The following is a 12,159-nucleotide window of genomic DNA, read 5'->3' on the forward strand; positions in this document are numbered from 1 at the left end:
TAGAATAAAGAATAATACTTTGTATAGAACGATCTCTCCGCCCGCAGCAATTCGTATCTGGCGCAGAGCTAGATTTACCTCACCCCCTTTGGGTCTTACTTTATAGTCTAATTGGCCGTAAGCCGCTAATGAGTTAGGAGGAGCGCGCGATCTGTCTGCCTCGTTTCGCACTTAGGCGTTAGGTGGTACAAACTAAAAATGAGATTTAACAATGGAATACAATATTACGTTGACGGGTTTTCAGGGCTGGATCGTATACTTTGTTAGGGTGTGTTAGATTGCGGGAATAGTAAAAATGCCTATTAAATACAATTCCATGTCAATATTTATTTCGAGTGAGACATAGACCCGTTTTGGTTGTGTTTGAGATACAAAATAGGAAACAAGCTTAATTTTGCTACAATAAATATCCTCATCTATATAAGAGCACAGTTTTACGTACAAATCTAACGTTAGTAGCAGCTCTTGTGATAGCTAAAGCTTTGCGATTTATTGAGAAATGATAAAAGCACCCCAGTGTTTTGTTGTCTATAAATAAGAACTGCATGTAGTATGTATGACATACAATGTTCCTGTAAACAATAATTATATAAAAATGTTTGGAAAACCTATTTGAGAAAGGAAATATTTCCATTTACTTCCACCAAAAATGAATGGAATAAATTTTATGATAAGTTTTAATAATCTGTCCAATTCATGACAACATTTTTGGTGACACCGACCTATAACTTATTTATTTATTTTAGTTTTACTAATTCGACGGGTTTCGGAAGTATTGTAATTTACATTTAGTAATAATGTTCCTTGTGAAGATCTTTTAGTATACTAATTGGAGTTTATTCTTAGAATATTTTAGTACTAGTGAGAGTAATATTTAAGTCAAAATGCGTTTATTTATGTACTTAAAGCGTACGGGACGGTACGCCACGTTGCACCGCGTTCACTAGGTCACTAATTATGAAGCATTCCTACTAGAGTAGCCATGACAAATAAACCCACGCCAGAAATATAAAAACCAGCGCCATATTGCGGATAAAATAACTTCTTTACAATAAAAATGCGTTTAAAACGCCTTTACGATATTTTTATATTGCTGGTTAGGTTTTATTTATGAAATGAACAAACTGTTAATGTAATTGCTAGCAGAGGCCACCAGTGATAGAGGCACCTGTCGAGTGCCGTACTCGAATGTTAACCTGATAGATTGTGATAGTCTGCATTTGTTCATGTATTTTTGATGGTGCACTGAATAAAATGTTTTAAACATCTTCTTGTCTTTCATTATACTTTTCTGAATTCAATATGAGAAAATGTCTCTAACTCTGTACTACATTGAAAACAATAAAAAAATGTGTTTGATTTTGTTCGACCCTTTATTTGTTACAGACAAAATAAAAATCAGTATTATATATAAACACTCATGTCATGAATATGAATTATTTTAGAACTAATACAAATTGAGCAAAAAGCAAAGTAAAAATAAAAGTATATAACAATGTTACTCACTAATTGATATAAAATTAATAAACAAATTTGATTTCAGATTTCAAGTCTGTAACACAACCTCTAATCACATTATAAAATAAAATAGTTACAAGAAAGTCTTGTGAAACCTAACAGAAGCCTCTTCAAGATCATAAGATATCCCTACTTATTAGATATGTTCTAAGTTTACCACCATCAATGAGTGAAAGCTGATCTATAATTAATAAAAAAGATTATCTTTATATTTCACACAGTGTGACACTGTATAATCGTCCGAAAATAAAAACCAAGTATCGAATTTCCAAATCTGATTAAAAAATCTCTTCCAAAATATAAGCAAGAATTTGTGCATAGATTTTTTATTGTATGTGGACAAGTTTTATGTACGACTAATGTCAATTCTACGTGGAACAAGAAGGGAAAAGGATAAGTCATATGCAGGCTTTCCCCTTTGTCAAAATGTATGCACATTTGTGCAACTAGTTTGCATGTATTGAGAAATAACCCTGTGGCTATTCCCCTCCAGTCCATCATAGGCCCATATTGCTCTATGAATGTCTAGCTAATAAGGCACACTTGTATTATAATTTCTCCATAGATGTGGTGTTAACATCATAATATTACCTACAAACAAAAGAGGAATTGAAGGTTTCATAAAGTATTTTCACTTTCTGGGATAACAACTATTTACAACCCTTTGCTTGAGCTCTAACATGTGTTGTGGTCTAACCTGCTGTGATACTAGACACAACCTCTCGGCCGAGCTTGGTTGCGATGAAGTCTAAGATAGCGTAGACCAGCTCTCGTCGAGTACTCCCACACGCCATGAGAATCTCAAAGGCATGAACATAGTCTATTGGGTCCAGCCGTCGTAAACAGTTGAACACAATGTACAACAGTTCCTGAAGCTTGTGCTTCACCGACGCCCAAATTTCTCTCAGGGACACCAGGGCTGAAACAGAAACTCAGATTATTTATTGAGTATTATTATTATTTAATCAGGCAGGCAGTTTTCAACTAGTAAGTGCCTGTATACATTTATACATTGTTTACTATACATTGTTTGTATTTATTTAATTTTATATTTTTGAAATACAGTACAATAACTTTTGACTGTTACATTTGTGTGAAAATGTTTCCTCAATATAGGGTATTAGGCCAGTAATGTAAAAAAATCAGATAAATATATTAATATTTTTAATACCAGATAAGATTGAATTTTTTAACTTACAAGCAACACCTAGGCCAGTAGCACTAGCGATTCCTGCTCCAACAGCAGCTCCCAGACGGCCTCCCGCATAATGCCCCACAATGCCACCAGCTACCGCACACACACCTACTACCAAGGCCGTCTCGCGGTCCCATGAGACGCGGATCTCAAATGCATCAGCTTTAAGAATGAGATGAAAAAGAGAACATTAGTAAGATATTTTCAGATAATTTCTTTTTTCATAATTATACAGTGTATTCTGACTATTTTGTAAGTTTTATATACTGAACAAAGAAATCTAAAGGTGTTTCTCCACTTCACAAGTAATGGCTCAATTGCATTGGTAGATAGGGCCGCATTCAGGGAACTATATTCACTGGTCACCCGCATATCTTTATATATAGCCCACAATCGTGATACGAGAGATTTCCGTAACAAATGCGAAATACAGAATGCGGGAAGTACCTGCAGGCCACGTAACAACTGCTGTATCGACTTGTTGATTTTTTTAGCCCTCATGTGAGAGGTTTCCCGCATGCTATATATCGACCGAGTTATGGACCAATGAAATTAAGCCTTAAATGAGCTACAAATTAATATGGGGATTATATTAAACAAGTTTTAAACCACCAGTGTTCACAGAGTAGTATGTACCTTTTAATTGTCTTTCTAATAATGAAATTTAGATTACTAACAGTGATAGATTCAGGTTAATTATGTTTAATTAAAAAGGATACATGAAGTCCTTGAGACTTTCCATTCTTTAAAAAATTAATAATTCTGTGTAAATAAATACCCAGCTCTTGCAACGACCCGGTTTCAGTATTTCACTTCTGTAAAGTGACCACTACGTTACAAAATCATAATGAAGTTTTCAACAAATACTTACAAAGTTCCAAAACAATCCTCTCCATCCAGGCAGGGTCGAAATGTTGGTCTATACCAAGGTAGGGCTGCACAGCCATCGACATTTTAACGTAATTCTTCAACGAGCCTAAAGTAAATAAAATATTTGGAGGGTACTGAAATCTAACAACAGAAAGAATATAATCATTACCAAAATATTGCGTAAATAATTTTGGCAACAATTGAATAAAATTGACAATCAACTGCGTCAAACAAGTACCAAATATTTGGCGTCAACTGTCATCGAAAGAATGAATAAAATAAACGAATGAAGTGATCGTATCTTTTTGCAGTGTTACCAGACTAGATTATAATTTTAAAATCCGTAGAAATCTAAAGACCCGGTCACATCTATCAGTCCGGTCCGATATGAATAACTCGCCCAAATGGGCTATATTTTCTTCGGTGGCGCGGATATTGACTCTACATTCAATCCGTGCCCTAGAATGGTAGATCTGAAGCGGTCATAGAACTATTTGTATGGTAGCTTATGATATTCGTTATCTCTTAAGACTTTCATGGATTCGGGTGGAGTCCAGTACGAAATCGCCCTTACACTTTATTGAAAGTACATACATAAACTGGGGGGCTAATAACGCCTCTTTTGATGAATCATAATCATGTTTTAGCCCCCCTGATCCCCACGATCCTTTCAAAATCAATTCTTGGACCTAAATTTTATTCGTCATCTCATCAAAAGATTGCTAGGTTCGTCATAATCATTTAGTGTTATTGACACTATACTTTTTACCTTACAACTGTAATCGAGGTAGGCAGAGGTACGCATGACTTTAGAAGACTCGTCACACTTGGTATCGAAGTTCCGGGACCCGGATTGATGGTGTATTTTTTAAATTAAGTATTTATTAAAAAAAAATGCTTCTATGCTGTTCTGGGAGCAAATAAAAAACATAGAAAACGTTCAGCTGCTTGTCTTCCCGGGCATGTCGTAAAAACCGACAGAGGGATTGTGTCATCTAACATGATGGACTAATGTTATGGGCGATAGGCTGATCCCTTATCACCATAAGGTTCATCATATCCAGCTTACGACATCGTATCAACAGTGGCTGCAAGTTGTCTTTGATTACTTGTGGCTCTGCCCACCCCATTAGGGATTACGGGCGTGAGTTTATGTATGTATGTATGTATTAAAAAAAAACTAAATAGAGTACAATAACTACAGTGTTTACAATAATTATTCCAATAATACTTATTGACTGAAGGCTTAGAGTAGCACGGTGAAAGCAGTAGTCATACGCATATCCCCTCTTGAAAGTGTTTGCACATTAGTTTGTGTTCTAGCAAACTGTTTCTATCCTACGACTCACCTTGTCACTGAGCGGTGCTGCCTACCGGTTCGTCCATACATACCACTTTCTTACAAAATGAAGACTAATGATAAACTAATAAATATTATCCCATGAAAATAAATAAATAAATAAATAAATAAACTAGATTTAAATTATCCACGTAGTCTACAGATTAATCAAACTAATTAACAAGCCACAATAATTCTATGCGAAATCTGCGACAGTAGAGCCGTGGTCGTGGAACTGTCGTGACATTTATTATTTATTAAAACACACACACGGACATGAATTATATTTTAAACCTAGTTTATGTTTAAGTCTTCTTTTGTAATGAGCCGGTTTGTTATCGAGAGAGAGAAAGGAGTCCACACATACAGCCATGTTTCTCGTACATATAACCATTGCATTTATAAATGATATAAATACGAAGTTTTGTATCAAGAAATAATCATACGGCTACTCCCCTCGTGTCCGCCGGAGCTCGGTGTTGCTCCATGACTAAAGGGCTCTTCCTCCTGTCAAATTGGTGTTATGGGATAATTCCCAAACATCAATGATATTTCCCATGCCACAAGCACCTAAATTCCGTTGTCCGTGACATATATAAAGTTCAGGCCTCGCTGAACCTCGTGTCGTCTGCGCGGCAACCGCGCGGCGCGAATTATATCGAGGACTTCGACCAATAGCCGTAAAACGTCTATCTACGTAGATAGCATTCGCTGCGTTTATTGGTTGAAGCCTTCGATATAATTGGCGCCGCGCGGCGCGATTCGCGTGCAGACCCGGCAGCAGGCGACACAATTATAACTTTGAGGACTTTGGTAGACGATTGAGATTTGTCAAAAGTAAATTTATTTAGAAAACTACATCAAAATTCGTTGAAAAATGAAATAGTTACAGCCGATCCAAATCAGACTAGAAAGAAGTGTCAATAGGAACGCGTGACGACGCGTCACAAGTTAACAAAAGCTATATACAAATGTAGTTTAGCTAGAGTGGAACGAAGCATTCCCCACCACTGGCTAATTATGAATATTCTGTTTTAATCAGAGATATCAGCTGCATCTTAACGAGAGTAGATTGATGAAAAGAAAAAAAGCACAGTCAAATATTTCACAGTCACGCAAGACACAGTTAAGCATAGTCAAGTAATTGCAAAAAAGTAATAAAGCATAAATAAAAAGACAAACAAAATAATAGTGACTCGTATTAACAAAGAATTTAATAAATTTTTATCTTACGATTAGATTTACACACAATATAAAATACAATGTGCTTACGATCTTATAGGTCATAACTACACGTTACAAGTTTCATAACCAACCTTGCGTCAAGGTATTTTTCTTGCTTGTGGGAGTATAAATAACTGCGTATTTATCAATTGAGTGGTGTAGCTGCCTCTGGTATCAAAGTATCATCCATGTCGTTGCAATCAAATGGCACTATCAAGGGGGAGGCCTTTGCCCAGCAATGGGACACTTTAGGCTAGAGAAAAAAGCGAATAAATAAAATAAAACTAGGATTTAGGTGGAGGCTTATGAAACTTATACATGTAGCGACTATCTTATATCACGCTGACCGCCACTGAGGGTCGCCCTAACGAACAAGTCTAGTAATTGCAGCAATTAATTATGTTAGTTATAACTGAGTGTTTTATGTTACCACGCGCGCGTATTCGGTGATTCAAAAGTGAGCCAATTGTCACCGTTTTTAGCTAACAATATCCACTGCTGTCATTATCAAACGCTAACCACTAGGGACACAACATATCGATAATATAATACACCACTGTAGCATCAGTGTATGCATTACTGTATCGATCCATGAACCAGTAGTGTCTAAAGGTCGTAGGAATCGCTATCGTGCTCACCCACCAACGGCCGCCAGCGTGATACTCCCCAGTAAGCAGTATTACATCTGTTTTTCCGCCACTTTCAACATTAACTTCTAACACCGCTTCATAACTATTGCAAATCTGTTAATCGTACACGGTTAAACATAGAAATTCTCTACAACATACATTTACGAGGATACAAGTGAATAAGTATATAAAGTACATTCAAAGCTCTAAACAGCTAACATATGACATCGAATGCAGCGTGGCACGGGAGTATGGAGCGCCCGCCTCCAGTTGCGATACGTTTTGTACAAACGACGTGTGACTCGCAGAGTAGACACGAAACTAACGCGGTGTTAGAATTTAAAACTTAACAAAGTAAACCGACTACATAGTGACACAACTACACAGACAGTAAGTGGGTTGTACAACAGAGATTGGAACTGCACAAAGCAAATTCAAAGAGAACTATTTGAAACCCTTAATTAAGTTCTATTGATAGGTACTAAACTTTTTTAATATTTTGTAAATTAATTAATCACAACGAATAAACCTGCCACCGGGCACGTGGGGGCGCGAGCGGGCGGGCCACGCGGCGTGGCGTCCCTCGAGGCGGACATAATGCTACTGCACAATGTAGTGGGACGCCGGAGGACTTAGTCGTACGTCGCTGGTAGACGCACAAGTGGCTTTTATTATCATTTACGAGTGTAAACAAACGCATCTCAGTACTCAGTCCAGACGTGCTGCAGTACACCGCCCCGCTCGCGACCCCACGACCCCTGTTATGTACACAGCAATTCCTTCATCACGTGCTCTATGCGAGCAACCCCACACAGGGGAAGATTCCAACTAAACCAAATATATTTTCAACATGTATATATATAAATATATTTTATAAATTATTTCTATCCCAAAGACGCAAATATTCTTTACAAGTTGGATCTCTAATCTGTGTCGTGTGGTCCGTCAGGTAAAGCATATTGTCGTCCGCCCGCCGGTCCGCGCGACCCGAGACCTACGGGACTCTCAGCGTCCACCGTCCACGTACTACCCTCCCGTCGCGCAATGCGCTACAGTCCTCCAAACATACACAACAACCCCTCTCGTAGGTCAACTGGACATCATAGGTATAAATATATGTTTCGTCATATCAGGTATTTTCTATTCTAGGCAGTCGTCTCTGCACCACATTGCGTATAAAGTAAGAAACACAATTTCGTTGCACAAAATCACTCACGTTGTTGTAACGTCCAATTTCGACCAAACCATCTGCGACATGCGAATAGAATCGGCGACATAGACCGCGACACATACCGCGCCAGTTCTGCCCTTAGTTCACTCCGAGATTATATTCTTATTTTACATAAATAATTCGAATCTAAGTTACAACATTAGGAATGTTCCTTTATAAGTTACGATCTCGTAATTAACAAAGCAGTTTGTAAATTTAATGAATTATGTGAATAACAATGAAGTTTTATTATCTCCAGATTATTTCTATTGTGCCATAAAAATATATATATTATATTGAATATTGAGTACTATCCAAAGTAATATTTTCCTGAATAATTTACTTGATTTCTATTGTAACAGGGTCTACATTTATTTTAATACCATGTTGTTTCTAATAAAATTATCTTAAGTTTAATATTATATGTATCGTGATGTATACAATACTAGAATGGTCCGTGTGTATGATTTCTTACGGTAATCTCTAGCCTAGACGAAATTATGACGAATAATTTAAGCGTCCGTTACACTACATAGATATCATGTACGTACGGGTGAATTTATAAAAGTGCCTCGACATGTGATTTTGTTGGCGCACTATTTTGCAAATAAGAGTCTCATAAACAAATACGACTCGGCTAGTAAAAAAGTATTAAAATTCACTCCGATTGCATGGACAATCCGATTGGAAAAACTAATAGGGCAACACCGTGGCTGTCACTTTAGCGTTCTAAAACTTGCGCCACGGAAATGACGTGTACGGGCACGTCCATAAATCCATGCGTACGAGACCCGCACTGTCAAGAACTAACGTCGGATGCGGTAGATGAAGACCTTCAAGGCCTTGAGTATGTATTTTATGAGAGGGATGCGCGTGAAGCATTTGGGGGAGGGGGACTTGCGGGTGGCGCGCCGTCGGAACAAGTGTGGGGGCAAGTGGGCCTCAATGTGGGTGAGGCAGGGATGATACGGCGGCGGGTGCGGCGATCACGCCGTCCGGCACGTCGAGTAGAACAGGATGTAGGCGGCGCTGGACTTCACGTCGCCCGACGAGATCTCAGTCACCGCGTGGTCGTCGAAGTGGTACCACCTGCAATGGATACACACACACACACACATTAGTACTGCAACTAGTAATAGGTAATAATAACAAAGTTTATTTAAAAGGTTTTGTTAATTTTCACGAGATTGATTGAATGTTGAATGTACGCATGTATGGGAAAAATCTTCACAACATTTAAATACAACAAACACATTTGTACTGCAACTAACAATGAATAATTTATGTATTTAATTTATTTATTTATATCAGGTAACAAAGACTCATAGACATGATAATTATAAAAGTTTATTTGGACACAACTTCGCCACACTGTCACATTTAAATGCAAAACACACACACTTGCACTCCAAATAATAATAAATAATACGCCACATGTATATATTTTCACAAAATAAAAACTGAAATCGCTGATGTAAGACGTAATCTTCGCAGGCGCGCAGGTTACAATGTTATTATATTATACATACATACACACGCATGTAATTTGTAATGGGGTGGGCAGAGGGACCAGTAGTCAGAAGACATATTGCAGCCACTTTAGATCCGAACTCCTGACATTGATATGATGAACCGTAGCACGTTAAATAAAAAACAATTCCCGTCGTTGTTTAGATTAGCAGCTGAACACTTTAAGTCTGCTATATCAAGTGTCCTACACAACAGGACGGGGTGCCCCACCGGTGGCGCACGAGCTACTCGCTCATGCGGTGATGTGTATCACCAGTGGGGCACGGGCTACTCGCTCATGTGGCGATGTGTATCACCAGTCTGGCACGGACTACTCGCTCATGTGGCGATGTGTATCACCAGTGGGGCACGGGTTACTCGCTCATGTGGCGGGGTGTATCACCAGTGGGGCACCGGTTATTCGCTCATGTGGCGGGGTGTATCACCAGTGGGGCACGGGCTACTCGCTCATGTGGCGATGTGTATCACCAGTGGGGCACGGGTTACTCGCTCATGTGGCGGGGTGTATCACCAGTGGGGCACGGGCTACTCGCTCATGTGGCGATGTGTATCACCAGTGGGGCACGGGTTACTCGCTCATGTGGCGGGGTGTATCACCAGTGGGGCACCGGTTATTCGCTCATGTGGCGGGGTGTATCACCAGTGGGGCACGGGCTACTCGCTCATGTGGCGATGTGTATCACCAGTGGGGCACGGGCTACTCGCTCATGTGGCGATGTGTATCACCAGTCTGGCATGGACTACTCGCTCATGTGGCGATGTGTATCACCAGTGGGGCACGGGTTACTCGCTCATGTGGCGATGTGTATCACCAGTGGGGCACGGGTTACTCGCTCATATAACGGGGTGTACCACACTACATTTTTAATGTACTAACGAACTCGCACCGTCATGAGTGCGCCACAATGTTGGTGTCACAGTTAAAGTAAAAAAAAAGTACATTTTCAAAGTATCGTTCTAGAGCTAAATATAATTTTAACAAGTAAACGAATAAAAACCTTGTCACCAGGGTTGCTGAGGTGAGTAATCCACTCCACATCACAATCCACACCATAGAATGTATATTGAACTATTCGCACACGCAAGTTTCGCATCAGCGTGCGTTTCACTACAATGAGGATAAAAACTAGAAGTTCAAATGTAGTCGGCAGCACGGTTGAGTGTTCTTAAATTTTAACAGTTCTTCATACTCTCCAGTTAAAATACGAGATAAATTGCTATAAAATGTGGAGCAACATGGAGTGTATCCCGTCTGAAGGATGAGTTACGAAAAGAAAAGCAGCTAGTTGGAAAAAGGCAGTTTTGATTGAAAATAAGGTATTCTAAGTTTTATTTTATATTGCAGAATAATATAACAACTATGATTTTGCAGTTAAACACTGCGCAATTGTGTGATAATATAACCAAAACAATAAGTTTGTTTATTTATTTATTTATGTTTATTCGGGATAACAACAGCTCTAAATGTTTTACAATGTTACTAACTAAACCACTCAAATAGTATGGGGAACTGTCAAAATTTAAGAACACTCAGCAATAGCGACACCAGTTTTTATCGTCATTATAAAAGTATCCTTCACTTGCTGCGCACAGGCGGATATTTGAATAATATTTTATATCCCTACATTTAACTTTCAATAACATCTAACTTATTCGCATGGCTATTTTATATTTAAAATAATAAAAAATGCGCATAAACCTAACGATACAATCTCAATTATTTCCATAACATATTCGCAACACATCAATTCAAATAAAAACAATCGCTTTAGGCCATAACAACGCTAGTGTTCGATCTTTCTTAGTAATCAGAAATCAGAAATCAGAATCATTTATTCAACGTAATTATCATGGATAAACTTGTTGAAGGTCAATGTAACATTTTTGAATTTACGTCATTTCGCAAGGTGTTATGGCTGAGGAGAAGAAATGACAAGAAACTGCAACAGCAACACATCTTTTAAAAACCAAAGAGGATATACATTACAAGTTATTTAATAACTAGAGGAACACATTCAATACCAGACATTTTTATCATAATAAGCTTTTTTACATAAAGTAAGCTTCACGTGAGCTTTAAATTTATTTTCTGACAAATTTAAAATATTATCTGGTATTTTATTGTAAAAACGTATACATAACCCCAAAAAAGATGAATTTAATTTACTTAATCTAGAATTTTGAATAGCAATTTTATGTTTATTTCTTGTATTGTAAGTATGCCTTTCACAGTTTCTCGGAAGGAGAGATAAGTTTTTACGTACATACATAATGTTTTCATATATATATTGACTTGCGACCGTCAGTATATTTATTTCTTTAAACAGCTCCCTCAAAGAGTCCCGACAACGCAGCTTATAAATAGCGCGAACTGCTCTTTTTTGAATGATGAAAATAGTTTCTACATCAGCGGCTCGACCCCACAGCAAAATACCGTAAGACATTATGCTGTGGAAGTAGCTGAAGTAGACAAGTCTAGCAGTGGGTACATCTGTGAGTTGTCGGATCCTTCTGACGGCATATGCTGCTGAACTTAGCTTGCCCGCTAGTGATACAATATGTGGGCCCCATTGAAGTTTTGAATCTACAGTAATTCCTAAGAAAACTGTGTGTTCAACAAAATCTAGTTTCTCGTCGTTAATTT

General features: G+C 38.2%; 1 protein-coding gene across 1 annotated transcript; it reads right to left on the reverse strand.

The window, feature by feature from the left end:
* Positions 1 to 307: 307 nt before the first annotated feature.
* On the reverse strand, positions 308 to 3,844 carry LOC126381285 (uncharacterized). The gene is made up of 3 exons (XM_050030781.1): positions 3,585 to 3,844; positions 2,717 to 2,875; positions 308 to 2,437 (listed from the first exon to the last, which is right to left on the reverse strand). The coding sequence occupies exons 1-3, from the start codon at positions 3,664 to 3,666 to the stop codon at positions 2,211 to 2,213; spliced, it is 468 nt and encodes a 155-aa protein (XP_049886738.1). The 5' UTR covers positions 3,667 to 3,844; the 3' UTR covers positions 308 to 2,210.
* Positions 3,845 to 12,159: the final 8,315 nt, after the last annotated feature.

Source organism: Pectinophora gossypiella, unplaced genomic scaffold, assembly GCF_024362695.1.
Source record: "Pectinophora gossypiella unplaced genomic scaffold, ilPecGoss1.1 Pgos_42, whole genome shotgun sequence".
NCBI classification, from domain to species: Eukaryota; Metazoa; Arthropoda; class Insecta; order Lepidoptera; family Gelechiidae; genus Pectinophora; species Pectinophora gossypiella.